General features: G+C 41.9%; 1 protein-coding gene and 1 non-coding gene across 5 annotated transcripts in view; one reads left to right on the forward strand and one right to left on the reverse strand.

Moving 5' to 3' along the window:
* MTUS2 (microtubule associated scaffold protein 2) overlaps positions 1 to 16,503 on the forward strand; it is a 771,916-nt gene that overhangs the window by 532,765 nt on the left and 222,648 nt on the right. For all 4 annotated transcript variants that reach the window (XM_066369276.1, XM_066369278.1, XM_066369279.1 and 1 more), the window contains exon 6: positions 6,238 to 6,399. In XM_066369276.1, the coding sequence (XP_066225373.1) occupies positions 6,238 to 6,399 (162 nt within the window). The remainder of the gene's footprint in view (positions 1 to 6,237; positions 6,400 to 16,503) is intronic.
* LOC136396491 (U6 spliceosomal RNA) lies at positions 7,818 to 7,923 on the reverse strand. The gene has a single exon (XR_010749777.1). It is a non-coding gene; the product is annotated as a U6 spliceosomal RNA (small nuclear RNA).

Raw genomic sequence — 16,503 nt, forward strand, 5'->3', positions numbered from 1 at the left:
GTGAAAATGGACTGTCCAATATATAGGGCTGGGACAATTGGCTGTCTGCGTAGAAAACAACAGTAACAAATTGATCCCTGCCCTGTGCCCCATTTTCCAGGTAAATTAATAATGATCCAGATGTAAAAAATAAAACTTTTAGAGGGATACATGGGCAGACATATTTACCATGTCAGATAGGGAATGAAAGGCTAAGACACACAAAGTACAAAGCAAGTGAGAAAAGACTGAGGAAGAATCAACTGCATTAAAATGGAAGACCTCTGAGTAAAGGTACCATGAATGTGAAGATAATCCAAATACCGGGAGAGCATTTGAAAAATATGTACCAGTAGAGCAGGGGTCAGGAACCTATGGCTCGCGAGCCAGATGTGGCTCTTTTGATGGCTGCATCTGGCTCGCAGACAAATCTTTAATAAAAAAAAATAGTAACGTTAAAAATATAAAACATTCTCATGTATTACAATCCATTCATTTCCTACCACTCATGTTCATGGTTGTGGGTGGCTGGAGCCAATCACAGTGTCCTCTGGGCAACACTAAATTTTTATTGAATAATGCCTAATGTACATGGGTTGTTGTATGGCTCTCACAGAATTACATTTTAAAATATGTGGCGTTCATGGCTCTCTCAGCCAAAAAAGTTCCCAATCCCTGCAATAGAGCATCAGGATCCAGAATATTCAAAGAACTCCTATATGTCAATTAGAGAGACAAAAACAGGTAAGTAGGAAAAAAATGAGCAATAAGTTATGAAGGGGCATATTGTGAAAGAAAAGGCTTGAATGGCCCCTATTTGTATAAGAAAAATGCTCAACCTCATTACCTGTCAGAGATTAATAAATTAAAACCAATTTAATTACTAATTGATTAAAGTTTGATAGTCACTACCTGTGGTTGGTGTGAATTGCAACTGGCGATTTGGAAAACAATTATGAATCTCTAGGGAAGTTGAACCTGCCCAGGCCCTCTGTCCAGCCATTTCCCTGGTAGTGGAACTGGCAATGTGTTGTACTTGTGAAGCTTGGTGGTTCCTTCTCTTGTCGGTCTCACCTTCCCCTTTGTCTGAAGTAGTTCATTGTAGTTTGTAAAGATAGTTGTATTGTCACTCTTCTCTTTAGCCTTTCAAGCTGCAGTTACTATCAGATCTACCTCAGCCCTTTCCTTTCTTCTCACTGAGAGCAGCTTTTCTGATATTAATCCTGGAACACTTTCCGAGTTCCTAGGAGAAACTGATTTGCTGTGATGGCTGATCACTGAATTTAAAAGGAACCTGTAAGTGTTAATAACCAACACATCAGAGTGCCCCATGCACCAGACACAGCTACTCTAAGCAATTTCTTGTACTAACTCTTGCGTCGGCTTTTTTAAAAATTCACTTGCACTACCTCTTGCAAATCTCACAACAGCTCTGTGAGCTCAATGACCATGAGCCCCACTTAGCAGTGAAGGAGCAGAGATGCAGAGAGGTGGGAGGCCCAAGTGGTGGGTTCTGCGGGCTGGTGGCTCTCTCCCAAGTCTCCACCATTCACCACTTGGCTCGTGCAGGTAAGGATAGATTCAGGCTGGCTGGAGATGAGATGACTGAATTAATCACATGAACTACATGCATGGGCTGAATTCTCCAGAAAAACATTTTCCTGACTCACACAAACACAGTTTGTTTATTTCTAGTTCTTTTCTTCCTCTTATCAGTGGTTTCCTATTGTCTGCATTGTTGGGAAGTACCCAGAGTATTTACAGAATTCAGCACCACTTTCAAATTTAGAGTACTTTTCTTTTAAAAGAATTTTTTTCAATTACAGTTGATGTTCAATATTCAGTACTGTTGTGGCTTCTCTTTATATCCTGAGTTATAGGAGTTCCGTTCATCTAGTTTTCAGGTGGTTCTCAGGGTGGTGGTTCTGAATTTAGTTGTCATTTTGATGTGGTCACAAGAGGAGGTGAGCGTTGTGTTTACCGCATCTGACATCTTGACCGGAAATCTCTAGAGTACTTTCCATTTGCCAATTAATGATTTTCATTACTGTCCCACTTAAGCTGGTTTTCAAAGAGCGATACTGTTTTACTACCAGCTGTACCCTACAATAATAGATAGGAATAGAATTTTACTGTGTTTTTGTATTTTACTTTATTTTATTTATTTATTTTTGGTTTTTGGTAAGTCAAGACCTGTTTCAGAGGGGAATCCAGAGCTTCCTTGACACTTCAGATTTCAAACAGACAGATTACTCTCTAGCCTGAAAAGTGGCCCAGTCTCTAAATTGATGTGTGTCCCAGTAGAGCCTGAGCTCTACGTAGATCAGGTGTCCCTGATTCAACTTCCCCGCACAGTGGGACACTCCTGTTTACCAGCAGGGCTGGCAGCCTCTTGGAGACTACTCTTGAGGTGGCTATGAGGATTCTACTTATCAGTGCCCAGACCAACTGCCACCGGAGGAAAGACACGACCACACACGTTAGTTACAAGAATCACACAGGCAGTTTATTACTCACAAATCCTTTTGGCGTGTCTGGGTACAGCGTAAGGGGGCCCCGTCGGTGTGCTCCACTTGGCTGTCTTTGGTCAGAGCTCAGAGTGGCGTGGAGACAGTCCACATCAATGTTGGAGTCTGGCTGACTACCGCAGCAGGGGGGCCCCTCAGCTTTAGTACATTTTCTGGCCAACGCCTTCTAACAGGTGTCAATCTACAGGATTATCACCTCAAACCACCTTTTTGGGAGTTCCTCTCAGGGAGCCCTTTTTATGTTAATCTACTGAAATGTCACTTCAAGCCACTTTTAAGGTGTTCCTAGAGAAGCTTTTTTTTATGTTAATTTATGGAGTTATGACATCAAACCACTTCTTATCACACACACACTAACTGGGCCCTGAGCAAAAGACAAAGTCTGCCTATCATATCTGTACACAGTATATTAATTCCTGTCCAGATGGCATAACTTTATTTAATTTCCTTAATTGCTTTTAATATCCTAATTATTTTTATATATCTTCCATATTTTTCTATATTTCTATATATTTAATTGCTATAACCTTATATTACTGCAACAACATGTTTATTGAATAATAAATTTCATGTAAAAGAAGGATGCCAGGAGCAAGAGGATTTGATAGAAGGGCACTTGAAGTCTACAAATGATACAAAATATATTTGTTCTTGAGAAATTTTAATAAATTATTAAATAAAAAAGACTTTGTGTGAAAAGTTTTATGCTTAGTTCAGCTACTACACATTATGGTGAATAGATTATTGTCTCAGTATTATGTGCGGTAGGGCTAAACGTGAGATAATTCCCTGTGGAATATGCCTGATGGCTGAGTTGCCAGCCTCATCTGAAATGTCCTGCACATCTCCAGAGGTGCTCTGAGTCCCAGGACTGGGCTGGGGAGCCTGCTCTGTGATTGGGAGGCTGAAACTCCTGTTTTATAGGTCCATGGTGCCTCTCTCTGTGGCAAGGTTTGGGTTAACCCTGTGCTTGCTTCTTTCTCTGACATCTGGCACACAGTACAGGTGCTTTTGGTAGCATTTCCATGCATCTGTTCTGTTCACATAGATCAAGTGCACCCTCTGTTTAGAGCTGTTTGAATCTTTGCACAGAGCCGTAAAAGAAGTATAAGGCATAGGGTCTGTACTAGGAACAGAGGCAGATTTAACCGTGAGCACCCTGAGCACATGCCCTGGGCCCCGACTTCTGAAGTGCCCCGCAAAACCCCAACTTTACACTTTTTTCTAATGACACCAAGTTTGCTTTCATATGTGCAATTTTAACATTAATAGTGCACAATATTTTTTATTTATTTAAAAATATGGTTGGCCCTGGCCGGTTTGCTCAGTGGTAGAGCGTCAGCCTGGCATGCAGGAGTCCCGGGTTTGATTCCCGGCCAGGGCACACAGGAGAAGCACCCATCTGCTTCTCCACCCCTCCCCCTCTCCTTCCTCTCTGTCTCTCTCTTCCCCTCCCGCAGCCGAGGCTCCGTTGAAGCAAAGATGGCCCGGGCACTGGGGATGGCTCTGTGGCCTCTGTCTCAGGCACTAGAATGGCTCTGGTTGCAACAGAGTGAAGCCCCAGATGGGCGGAGCATCGCCCCTGGTGGGCATGTCGGGTGGATCCCAGTCAGGTGCATGCGGGAGTCTGTCTGACTGCCTCCCCGTTTCCAACTTCAGAAAAATACAAAAATAATAATAATAAAAATATGGTTAACATGTGTTTTTATTTTCCCTCTTTCTTTTTTTATAAGGGGCCCAATATTTTCCTCTGCAGCTGGGGCCTCAACTGAACTTAATCTGCCTCTGGTTAAAAAATAGCACATTCTTTATATTTTTATTTTCTAAATACAGTTTTCTTTAGAAGCAAAAAAATTTCGCCTATTTTAAACAGACTTTCAGGTCTTCAGAAGGAAGAAAGTGATTGAATAAAACTCTTGGATGGTGTGACACTAAAGCCTTTTTAATAATGTTATCTTTTTCATGCAGGCTCAATCAAAATAAAATGTCAAGAGTATCCTTTTAAAATGATGAAAATAAAAAAGTAATCTTTCATTAAAATTCTCTATATGTCTCCCAGCTGTCATTGCTCATGTCGCACGATTCATGCTTACGTTCCCGTAACTGGCTGGCTTTATCCCAAACAAGCAGTATCTTAGTATGTTAAGGCTTCCTATTTAATTTGGTAAATTAGGCCTTGCAGCTGTATTCAGGGGTGTGTTTAGAAGATTTATTCTTTAGCAGGAAACAGATGGTGGGGTCACTTGTTTGTAGGTTGGAAAGATCTAGAAAAGTTTGTGCCGCAACCACACTGCTTGTAAACCTGAGACACATCCCAATTTGCCATATCTTCAAAGTGCTTGTAAACACGCTACCTTACAGAGAGTCTGCTTTTGTATGAAATGGTAAACTGAAATTACCCGTAAGTGTCTCCTGCCTCTGACATAAACTAGGCTCTAATTCAGAGTCCTCTCAGTTTGATGAGGCCTCAGCTTTCTGAACAAAAGTTTCATGAGTTTCAAAGGGATTATCTGTGGCCATGCTTCCCACTCATCTCCCTTCATCCCACACTTCTGAAGGCAGAATTAGCTAGGTCCGAGGGAGTGCCAAGTAAACTGCCCTGGCTGGTGGTGCTTGTAGATTGTTACTCTCACCCCTCCTGAGTCACCCACACTGGTTTCCAAAAAGGGCTGCTCATCCTCTGTGGGCTATCAAGTAAATGCTCATTGTAGGGCCAGTAGTTGCGGCCACCATCACAGCCACCTGGCCCGTCCAGATTCGCAATTGATTCGGACAGATGGTAATGAAACAATGGAGCCAAGAACTGGTGGGCCATTATCTTTAATCCTAGCTCACACCTGGCGGGCAAGAAATACACACAGTGGGAAAACACTTCCCTTTCCATTCAGGGCTCCCAAAGCCTCTGAATTATCTGAGTATTCCTAGAATCAAAGGTTTCTACCTCACCAGCCTTATTCACCTCTGTTCCCCATTTCCTTCTCTCTACACAACTCTGCACAAACTGGCTTCTCCTTCAGCACTCCTCCATCTTGGCTGCCTCTCCTCTGCAATGCTGATGACAAGATCTGAGAGAGAGTGAGCCCCCAGTCTGCCCCATTTTATAGTGTAGAAATTAAAACCTTTAAGCCAATATACAAACAAGGAAGTCTCTGATACAAAGCCACTTATCTGAGGCATAAATGGGATTCCTCATGAGAGTGCACCACCCCACATCATGCAGCAGTCAAGGGTGTGGGGAAAAGCTTAGTGTTGAAAAGATCTTAGTATTAAAAGGGTGAGAAAGGCTTAAGCCTTAGGGTATAAGGACCTTGGGAGCTTACAGCCTGTCCCCACACCCAATGCAAACTATAAGCGAGCAAACATATATATCATATTTACAAACTTATTTGGCTAACACTCATTATGTACACATAAAGTTAAACATCCACATGAAGAAACCAGGTATGTATGGTGGTGGGGGGTGACCTATGTACAAATGTATAGAATCTGTGGACTGAGCCTGCTCTTGACTCCTGTGGAGCAGACTGCACAGGAGATCCAAGTGACAGACTTTTACATGGTACCTGAAGGGAGCTCTTTCCCACATCTGGTCCCAGAAAAATGCTTTTTAAGACTACACACAGAGAGTCAGGGCACATTCTAAAGCAGAATTGGTTGGCAACTGCAGATGGTGAGAGGGCCCATCCATTTTCCATGAAGTTATGGTGAACCTACTGTCTGCTTCCCACAGGTTCAACCTCCGGGAATGAAGAGCAGCCCGCCCTGAAGGTAGCTCTGCCTTCCAAAGACACGCCCAAGGGAGCCAGCCGGGTGGCCCTTCCAGCGTCCACCAGTGGGACTACACCCCGCAGGAGTCTGCTTCTGGCACCCAAATCCACGTCCACACCCACTGGTAAGACATTCTGCCATGGAGTGTCCTTTCTGCATTAAAATGTCTTTTGAAAGTCCATGTGTACATCAGTTTATTAGATCTTAGATCAGATGATTGTCAGTCAAATAAGTTTGTAAATATGGCCTGACCAGGTGGTGGCACAGTGGACAGAGCATTGGACTGGGATGCCAAGGACCCAGGTTGGAGACCCTGAGGTCGCCAGCTTGAGCGTGGGCTCATCTGGTTTGAGCAAAAGCTCACCAGCTTGGACCCAAGGTCACTGGCTCAAGCAAGGGGTTACTGGGTCTGCTGAAGGTCCGCAGTCAAGGCACATATGAGAAAGCAATCAATGATAAACTAAGCAGGGGTCCCCAAACTTTTTACACAGGGGGCCAGTTCATTGTCCCTCAGACTGCTGGAGGGCTGCCACATACAGTGCTCCTCTCACTGACCACCAATGGAAGAGGTGCCCCTTCCAGAAGTGCAGCGGGGGGGCTGGATAAATGGTCTCAGGGGGCCTCATGCAGCCCACGGGCCATAGTTTGGGGATGCTAAGGTGTAGCAATGCGCAACAAAAAACTAATGATTGATGCTTCAATCTCTCCGTTCCTATCTGTTTGTCCCTTCTATCCCTCTCTCTGACTCTCTGTCTGTCTCTGTAAAAAAAAAAAAAAAGTTTGTAAATATGGTATATATATATGTTTGCTCGCTTATAGTTTGCGTTGGGTGTGGGGGACAGGCTGTAAGCCAGTGAAATCATTATAGCCTAAGGCTTAGTTTTAAGACTAAACCTTTCCCACCCTTTTAATACTAAAATATTCTCAACACTAAGCTTTTCCCCACATCCTTGACTGTTGCATGATGTGGGAGGTGCATTCTCATGAGGAATCCCATTATGCCTCAGATAAGTGAATTTGTATCAGAGACTTCCTTGTTTGTATACTGCTTAAAGGTTTTGATTTCTACACCATAAAATGGGGCAGACCGGGGGCTTACGCACCCTTGGTTCCTGAAATTAACATTGCAGCAGAGAGGCAGCCAAGATGACAGAGTGCTGAAGGAGAAGTCAGTTTGTGCAGAGCTGTGCAGAGAGAAGGAGATGGGGAACAGAGGTGAATAAGGCTGGTGAGGTAGAAAACTTTGATTCTAGGAAACTCGGATAATTCAGTGGCTTTGGGAGCCCTGAATGGAAAGGGAAGTGTTTACCCACTGTGTGTATTTCTTGTCCACCTGGTGTGAGCTAGGATTAAAGATGATGGCCCACCAGTTCTTGGCTCCATTGTTTCATTACCGTCTATTTGAATCAAATGCGAACCTTCATGGGCCAGGCAGCTGTAATGGTGGCCCTGGCTACTGGCTTTACAATGATAAATGAGTTTCCAATGGCATTTAAAGTTAATAATAATAATAATACTATTGGTTTTTTTTGTTTTTTTGTTTTTTTTATGCAACGCTTCACAAATTTGCGTGTCATCCTTGCGCAGGGGCCATGCTAATCTTCTCTGTATTTTCTAATTCTAGTATATGTGCTGCCGAAGCGAGCACAATACCATTGTTTTTAAGGCATGTTCATTATTTATTTTAAATTTTCACAACTTCCTCTCACTCTTCATCTGACTAGTAACCTGTTGAATCATACAGTTTTGATTGTAAAAAGAAAATAAGAATCCAGCTATTTTAGGCCAGATTAGTCTTTGTCTCAGAGAAGCGGGTGCTGACGAAATCACTAGAAGGACGGTTAGGAGCAGGCTGCAGGCTGGGCCTCCAGGAGCCAGTTCCAGAATCCCAAGGGGACCTGCCACCTCTCCAGGGATCTGGAAATGCCTTCCGCCCTGCTGGCTCCAGGCTCACACTGCCCAAGCTGGCATCTTGGGATCAGTGGCTGCCGCAGAAGGGCAGACCCAAAGCCATGCTTTGCCTGCTGGATCCAGACCACCAAAACGGGTGACCATACCCTGCCCCTTCACACCCATGAAGCTAGTGACTAGACACAGAAAACTCACCTGATGCAAACATTAGACAAGTGAAGGTGCTTGTCCACAGAAACTGCTGAAGCAACCCGAGTATGACCCCGGCCCCCTGCTCCTCCAGTGCCTCACACACAGGTGTCGTTTCCCTGCAGGGATGTCCAAGCAACTAGGTCTTTGTTCTCCATGTGATCCACACCAGAGCAAGGCATAGTCTCAGAAAGGGAGAGTAGATATTGAGCTCTAATCCACTGTAGAGCAAGGTCAGTGCACGCGGGGCAGCAATTTGTTTCGTTCCATTCCCCTGCCTACTGTGGGGATTGCAAAGAATTGCAAAAATTAATATTAATATTTTAGGAGGAAAAGTCATCCTTTCTTTAGAGAATGGAGGAAGAAAAATGCAGAAGCTTTCTGGCTTGCAAGGACAATTGGGTCATTTAGTTTAACTATAGAATAAAGGCTATCTGAAGAACTTCCTTTCCCTTTCAATAGGAGACAATATTTACATACCCTACACTGATTTTAACTCTCCCTCCCTTCCTGGAATCCTGAGAGTAGCATATAGCTCTAGGCAAAGGAGGGGAGATAGACACTAAAAGATTTGTGATGTCTTTGATATGTAAAACAACATCACTATTGTGTTACCTTGAAAGTTTTAATGTTTTTTTATAGATCCTCTAGACCAGTGATTTTTAACCTTTTTTGAGCCGCGGCACATTTTTTACATTTACAAAATCCTAGGGCACACCACCTACCAAAATGACACAAAATGACACTCTAACACAGTACATATTATACATATAGTTAATAATATAGTTTCTAAATGTATTTATACTCACACCTGACCATGTCTCATGGCACACTAGTGTGCCGTGGCACACTGGTTGAAAAACACTGCTCTAGACAAATGTTATAAACTTGTTAATGATTGTGTCATGCTCCCCTCCTTTTCCCCCAACCTGTATGTGGTCAAGAGTATATAACCAGCCTCAGAACTATTTTGACACTGCATGATTTGGGTCAGCTATACGCCATGTTAATCATATGCAGCCTGCTTAATAAATCTCTTCCTAAAAATTCATTTGGAATTGGTGTCTCTATGTAAACTTGCGGAAGTAAGGTACAGTACTTTAAAACATTTGGGGGCTCATCCGGGATCCGGTGTTCCTCATCACTGGGTAGAGACACCTGGATCAGCTGGTCTCTCCAGGGGGTTGCCTGACCCTGCTTGGATCTTGAGGAGAGGTGCCACCTGAAACAATCCAGGACTCCCATCTTCCTGTGGGGTTTAACAACTCTTTAGCAGACACCCGATCCCCAAATTTGACAATTCAGCAGAGAGATCGAGGAGTGTAAAATTCTGACCTCTAGAGGTAAGTAAGGCAAATCTTTTGCTTTGCTGAATTTGTTTGGGACTAGTCAATTTGGACTATTGCGTAGAGGACCGGACATGGTCTCACTCTCGAAATAGGCTCTCCAAGACCGAGACTTCAGGGGAGATTTTTGGGTCCTGCTTTGGGCTTTTCTGGGAGACATCTGGTTGTACTCTGGAAAGACAATTAGTGGGGATTAGGTCCTACCTCAGACTTTCAGGGACATCTTTGTGTTTGTACATTTGTTTGTGCTCTAGGAAAGCATCAGTGGGGACTGAGTTGACCAAGTTAATCAGTCCTGCCTCGGACTTCCAGGGACATCTGTTTGTGCTTTAGGAAGACAATTAGTGGGGACTGAATTGACCAGTTTAATAAGTCCTGCCTCAGACTTCCAGGGACATTTAGTTGTGCTCTCAGAAAAAGACATTAGGGGACATTTGTTTGTGCTCTAGGAAGGTATCAGTGGGGACTGAGTTAACAGGTTAATCAGTCCTACCTTGGAATTCCAGGGACATCTCTGTGTTGGTCAGATCTCATTCTTTGCTTTTATATTTTCTGCCTAAAACCCCTGAGTGATTGGTGTTTGAGTGGGGATCTCTGGTGCCTGAGCCTAAGCCCTCCCAGGGACATGGCTGAGTGAGCACCTGAGAGGTCCCTAACAGGAGAATCCCTTTTCTTTGTCTATAGAGCTGTGTGCCTAAATAGTAAATTGTCTGTTTTTTAAGTTCTCTTTGTTTGTCAGGAAAATCTCTGGTATAATTTTAATTAGAATAAGTAAAGCATGCTCATTTAAATTTCTTGATTTGTGATTTGTGTATGTGAAGTCTTTGTTTAATGTCTAAATGTGTCTGTTTTAAAGGCCTGAATTAAGTTCTTGCATGCAAAATTGGAAATTTCTGGCTTAAAACCAGAGGGCAAAGTGAAGGGAAATTTGTAAACCTCATATGAGCTAGTGACTGTCTTCTGGAGCCTGCAAATTATAAACTAGCAAAATTCATAGAAGTATTAAAAAATTCTTAAATGGTGAACTGTCTGTACTGTAGATTCTCTTTGTCCATCCAAGAAATCTCTCATGACATTTCGTGGTATGGGCCTTTCTCCCAGACCCACTAAATCTCTTTTCTTGGATCCAAGACCTCTGGCTTCAGGGTACTCTGTCTGACTTCTCCCCTGAAGAAATTATTCTGTTATGTTGGCTCCTACCTCTTGTCTTGTGTGATGATTGACACCTCTATAGTCAAATATCCTTTATTCTAAGTGCTTGTTAATTATCTATCTTGTCTTTCTTGCCTTTTATTGGTGTGCAGATTCCTGCATTCTCCTGGACAGTTTCAATTTTGTAAATCAGTGCCCAAAACATTAAATATGGGAGGAGAAGGCTGAGGAATGCACTTGGGGAAGTGTTTCTCCAGCCTCTGGGGGCAAAGGGCTGGCAAGTAAGCCCTTTGAGTTGAGGTCTGTCTTTCTTCAAAGTCTCTTTTGCTAATAGCCTACATTCATTTACCAAGTGGAAGATTGGCTGAATAAATATGACATTGATTATTACTTAAGACAAACTGCTGAATATAACGTTGACTTAAGACTCCAGAATGTATTTACCATGAGAAGGTCAAACTCAAGCAGGATTGCTCTCATGAGAGAAGCCATGTTTATACCGTGAAGTGCTTGGGATAGAAGGTGAGACCTGAAGGGGCCTGAATGTGATCAGAGCTCATCTGGTGTCAGATAGAGAAGAACAAGGCGCCTGCACTCGTGCAGCACCCTGTTTCCTCATGGCTTCACCATGCTCCCCAGGATCCCATACTCAGCATCAGAAGCCAACATGTGACCACCAGGTACAGGAGCCTGACATAGAGTCCTTTGACCTACAAGTCACTCTGATGTTGAACAGTGTACAGGGCAGGGGAGAGACAGGGGGTGAATAGGAGTAAAATGCCTACTATATGCCACATAAAGTGATGTGATGACATCATGCTGTGTGTCTGAGTGGCACAATGGGATTATATTGTGCAGGCTAAACCGAGGTGCTGGCTCCTGGGTGGGAAGCTGTAATAATAGTAACAGCCAGCATTTGTTGAATATTCACTGTAAGCTTAGCCATCCCTGCCACCTCATTTTATCCTCACCTTTAAAGTTATGATGCACAGGTACTATTCTTAACCTTATTTTATAAATTAGGAAGCTGAATTAGAGAGATCAAGTAATTCATCCAAGATTACAAAACCAGGAGATATAAGGGTTAGACACTGAAGCCCGGGCATCTGGCTGCCATGCTCACACGTCTGTAGCCCCGGCGCCAGGCGATTGTGAGAGTGCCCTTCACACAGCTGCCGTGACCGCATCTCCCAGTGCAGGACTGGCCTGTTCCACTTGCTTGCATGCTGTGCATTTGTGCCCACAACCTGGGAAAAAATAAGTTATAGGAGCCTTCTTTTTTTTTAATTGGCTACATCTTTTTAAGTTTAAAAAAACAAAAGCCACCTTGTACATATTTCTAAACACATGATGGTTTTTATTCCAATGAATGGAACAGTTGTATTAATAAGCCACCATGAATTATTAGTTTGTATCACACAGAATTTGGATGGCAGAGAAATTAAGAAAGAGCTTCGAAGTTAGACTCAGATTCTGGTCTTGGTCTGCAAAGCCAGTAGCCACGGCCACCATCACAGCCGCCTGGCCCATGCAGGTTTGCATTAGATTCAGACAGACGATAATGAAACAACGGAGCCAAGAACTGGTGGGCCATTAGCTTTAATCCTAGCTTGCACCCAGTGGGCAAGTAAAAACACACACTGGGCTCCAAAACCCACTCATTCAGTGCTCACAAAGCCACTGACTTATCTGAGTTTCCTAGAATCAAAGGTTCCTAGCTCACCAGACTTATTCACCTCTGTTCCCCATCCCCTTCTCTCTGCACAAACTCTGCACAAACTGGCTTCTCCTTCAGCATTCTGCCATCTTGGCTGCCTTTCCTCTCCTCCACGTGACCTTTATCTGCTCTTCTTTCTCTGCTCTCTCCTCTAATGCTAATCTCAGGAATCGAGAGAGAGCAAGCTCCCAGTCTTCCCCGCTTTATAGTGTAGAAACCAAAACCTTTAATCCAATATACAAACAAGGAAGTCTCTGATACAAAGTCATTCATCTGAAACATAATGGGATTCCTCATGAGAGTGCACCACCCCACATCAAAAAGAGTGGGAAAGGCTTAGTCCCAAAACCAAGCCCCAGGCTAGAAAGATCCTGCCTGCCCACAGCCCACCCCAACGCACGTTAATATAATCACGCCCATCCCAAGCAAGAAGGGCACCCAATACCATCACCTGGGTGACGGGCTACCACGTGGGCAGCGCCATCTTTAACAAAGTGAGCATAATATATTTTATCTGCCCAACATGGTCACACCACTGATGGCTGTGTAACCTCAATTCAGTTACATAACCTCTTTCACCTCAGATTTCTCATTGAAAAAAGGTAGTAACACCCACCTCATGCAGTAATAATTTAATATACTAGCACAGTGTTTGTAATCCATAGGTTCTAAATGAAGATTTAAAACTGAGTTAATATTGTTAATGAGGACCGTTTGTTTTTATTTTGGGGGGTATTTTTTTTGTACTTAGTAAATGCCTGACATTATACTAAGCACTTTTATTTAATGTACAACACCATTTTATCCTCACCACTACCTACAATAACAGCTACTGCCTTTATCATCCATTTTACAGAGGAAACAAAGGCTCAGATTTTAACCAGCCTGAGGTCATACAACTAAAAACACAGTAGAGCTGAGTGTCTGGGCCTTTAACAGATATGCAAATATAAGCCAAATAACCTCCCTATTATGTCTTTTATCTACTTCCACCTCCAACTCAAAAATAATTGATATTTATAACCACAGGTTCTATTTTATCATCGCTACTGTCTCAATTGCGAGTTATTATTTAAACTAAGTTAATAATTTAAATTTGAAGAAAATTTTGTAGATGAATATTACCATGAGAGACGATTATAAGAAATTAAGTTTTTAAAAAGGGTACAAAATTATATTATATTTATAAGTCAGTGTAAAAAAAAATGCTGACAAAAAAGGAACAAGAAGTCTTGGCCAATGCTCCATGAAAGGAAACAGGATCAGACATCCAGTCCTCATTTGAAAAGGTTGCTCAACTCCACCAGTAACCAGAAGAATGCAGTTCAAATTAGAGTAAAGTATACAGCCATCAGTATGATCAGGATGTAAAACCTGACCTTAAATGTTGCCGACGAAGTAGTACATGAGGAACTCACACAGTCTTGGCAGGAGAGGGGGAAATGGGTACAACCACTTCAGAAAACAATGTGGCCTGATTTTGTTAAGTTTACCTGTGCTTGAACTTAAGAATTCTGCCTGTAGGTATGTGAGGAACACACAGACACACATATTCAGAAGTGTGCACAAGTATGTTCAAAGCAGGATTGCTTGTAATTACTAAAAACTGGAAGTGGAAGCAATTCCCACGTCCATCAGTGGTAGACTAAATAGAGACATTGTGATACATGCATACAGTGGGTTGCTGTTTGGCACTGAGAGTGAATTAAGGCTACATGCTGCTCTAATGCAAGTGAATATTATGGTACAATGTTTTTGCAAGACAAAAGTATATACACGGTATGATTTCACTGATATAAAGTTTATAAGCAGGCTTCAGGGTATTGTTTAAGGGTGCCTGTGGAGTAGCAAAACTATGAAGAAAAGCATTTGTGGTTTCCACAAATGGGAAGGAAGAGGTTTGAGACATGACAAGCTTCTAGGGTGCCAGTAATGTTCTTGACCTAGGTACAATTTCATGAGTTTTTGCTTCATAATTATTTGCTAAGCTATACAAATAAGCTTGAAGTATTTTATTTCACAGTGAAGTGTTTAAAACTGTATTATAAGATTTTATTTAGAAAAAAATCTAAATATACATAATATGATCTGAAATAATGCATTTCAATGGGCTTATAGTGGTTATTGCTGGGTGAGGATATGGTGAAATAAAGAAAAAGTATTTTCTCATTTTCCTATAATGAGTACATGCCTTTTATTAAAAAGAAAGTAAGATATTTAAAAATTTGTTTTTATTTGATGACTGAGTCTTGATTTGTCATCTTAGCCAAATGCCTTAGTTTGAACTGTAAGCAATAGCAGCCATGAACAGGTCAAATTCCTGGTTATTTTCTGTTTTTTCATTAATCATTTTTTCCATTCATTAGCAACTTCAATTACAGTTTCTCATTTATAAAAAAGAAAGCAAAAACCTATATAAAATTAAGTATTTAATTGAATAGTAGTCTTATTTAACCTTAAATTGGATTTTCAGGGGAATTCAGATTTGTTAAAGGGAAACTGAGTAAGAAATTTGCCTTCATCTGATGAAGTTCAAGATCACAGAGGGCTAGAGTTTAGGGTAGGCTGGGCTCAAACGAAACCCTCCTCCAGTCTCACAGTCTCCTCCTGTTTCTGAACGTATGGTTCCCTTATACCTATATCTTTGCACATGACCCTGCTGTGTCCTTTCCCTCTTGATGATTCTTCTGCATATTTTATACCTGAGCTCAAATGTAACCTACAGTGAAGCCCTACCTGGCTCCTCCTCTAAGTTCCCAGAGAGAAATCCTTATCCAGACCTCTGGGCTGGCATTTGATACATTATTTTGTCATTACTTATTTATACAGTCTACTAATTGGTGAATTTCTGCAGATAAAGATTTTGTCTTTTCACCATGGACTCTCCAACAGTGAGTGCCATGCCAAATATAAGGGAGCCACCCAGTAAATATATAATGAATGAATGGATGGATGGATGGATGGATGGATGCTTAGGAGCTTTTAAAGAATGGATAGTTCAGAAAATAATAGGGATGACACAGCCTTTGGAGTAAAACTATAAGATACTAACATGATGGCACTTATTTAACACTAAATAGACTATTTTAGGGACTTTTTTATTTGGAGAAAATGTTATCTTTGAAAAGCACAATTTCATTGTGCTCTTGAATTAATGTGAAAGTAAATTATTGGGTAGAATGAGACAAATCATCAGTCCATGTCTTTCATTGTGACTTACCAAGCTAAAACTGCCACAGTGAGTGACATCCAGTACCTGTTGGTGTAGTTTCAAATACACAAAGTATTTTTTCAACCGTGACTTAATGTTTTCTCTGGACATAACAGATCACTCAGTGTCTTGATTCCCCTGGAGAACTGGATTATTTGCTTTCTACAAATCCATCATATTCAGGACTTGACTCATTTTAGTGCTAGCAGAGTGTAACGTGATTTCTCATTACTCACTTAGAACATGCCTGTTTATTACATGCAGGAGAGAGGTACTAGAGGAGAAATGAGAAGAAGAAAATAGTAAGAGGTTTCAAACTGTCAGGAATTCACCTCATTTCAAGATTGATTTCATTATCTAGCAAGGAAGAACATGATTAGTTAGTAATAATACCAACTCATTTATTTATTAACATTTACTGAGAAGGCAGTTCTCATGTAATATGTTGTCTAATGTGAAGTATGGACATTCAGCTGTGTAATAAAGCTGTAGAACAGAGCATAATAGCAACATCCAGAGGCCTCCAGGTTGAGGTCAGAGGGTTAGACGGGGCAGAGTTAACTGGAGAAAAGAAGCAGCAGGAAGCTGCTGAACAGTTCTATGACAGAAGTGACATTGTCTGCATGAGCAAGTTGCAATGACTGTCAAAAGAGATGTAGGTTAATTTAAGAGAAGTACAAGATGCGTATTTCACCATACTTG

Source organism: Saccopteryx leptura, chromosome 2 (assembly GCF_036850995.1).
Source record: "Saccopteryx leptura isolate mSacLep1 chromosome 2, mSacLep1_pri_phased_curated, whole genome shotgun sequence".
NCBI classification, from domain to species: domain Eukaryota; kingdom Metazoa; phylum Chordata; class Mammalia; order Chiroptera; family Emballonuridae; genus Saccopteryx; species Saccopteryx leptura.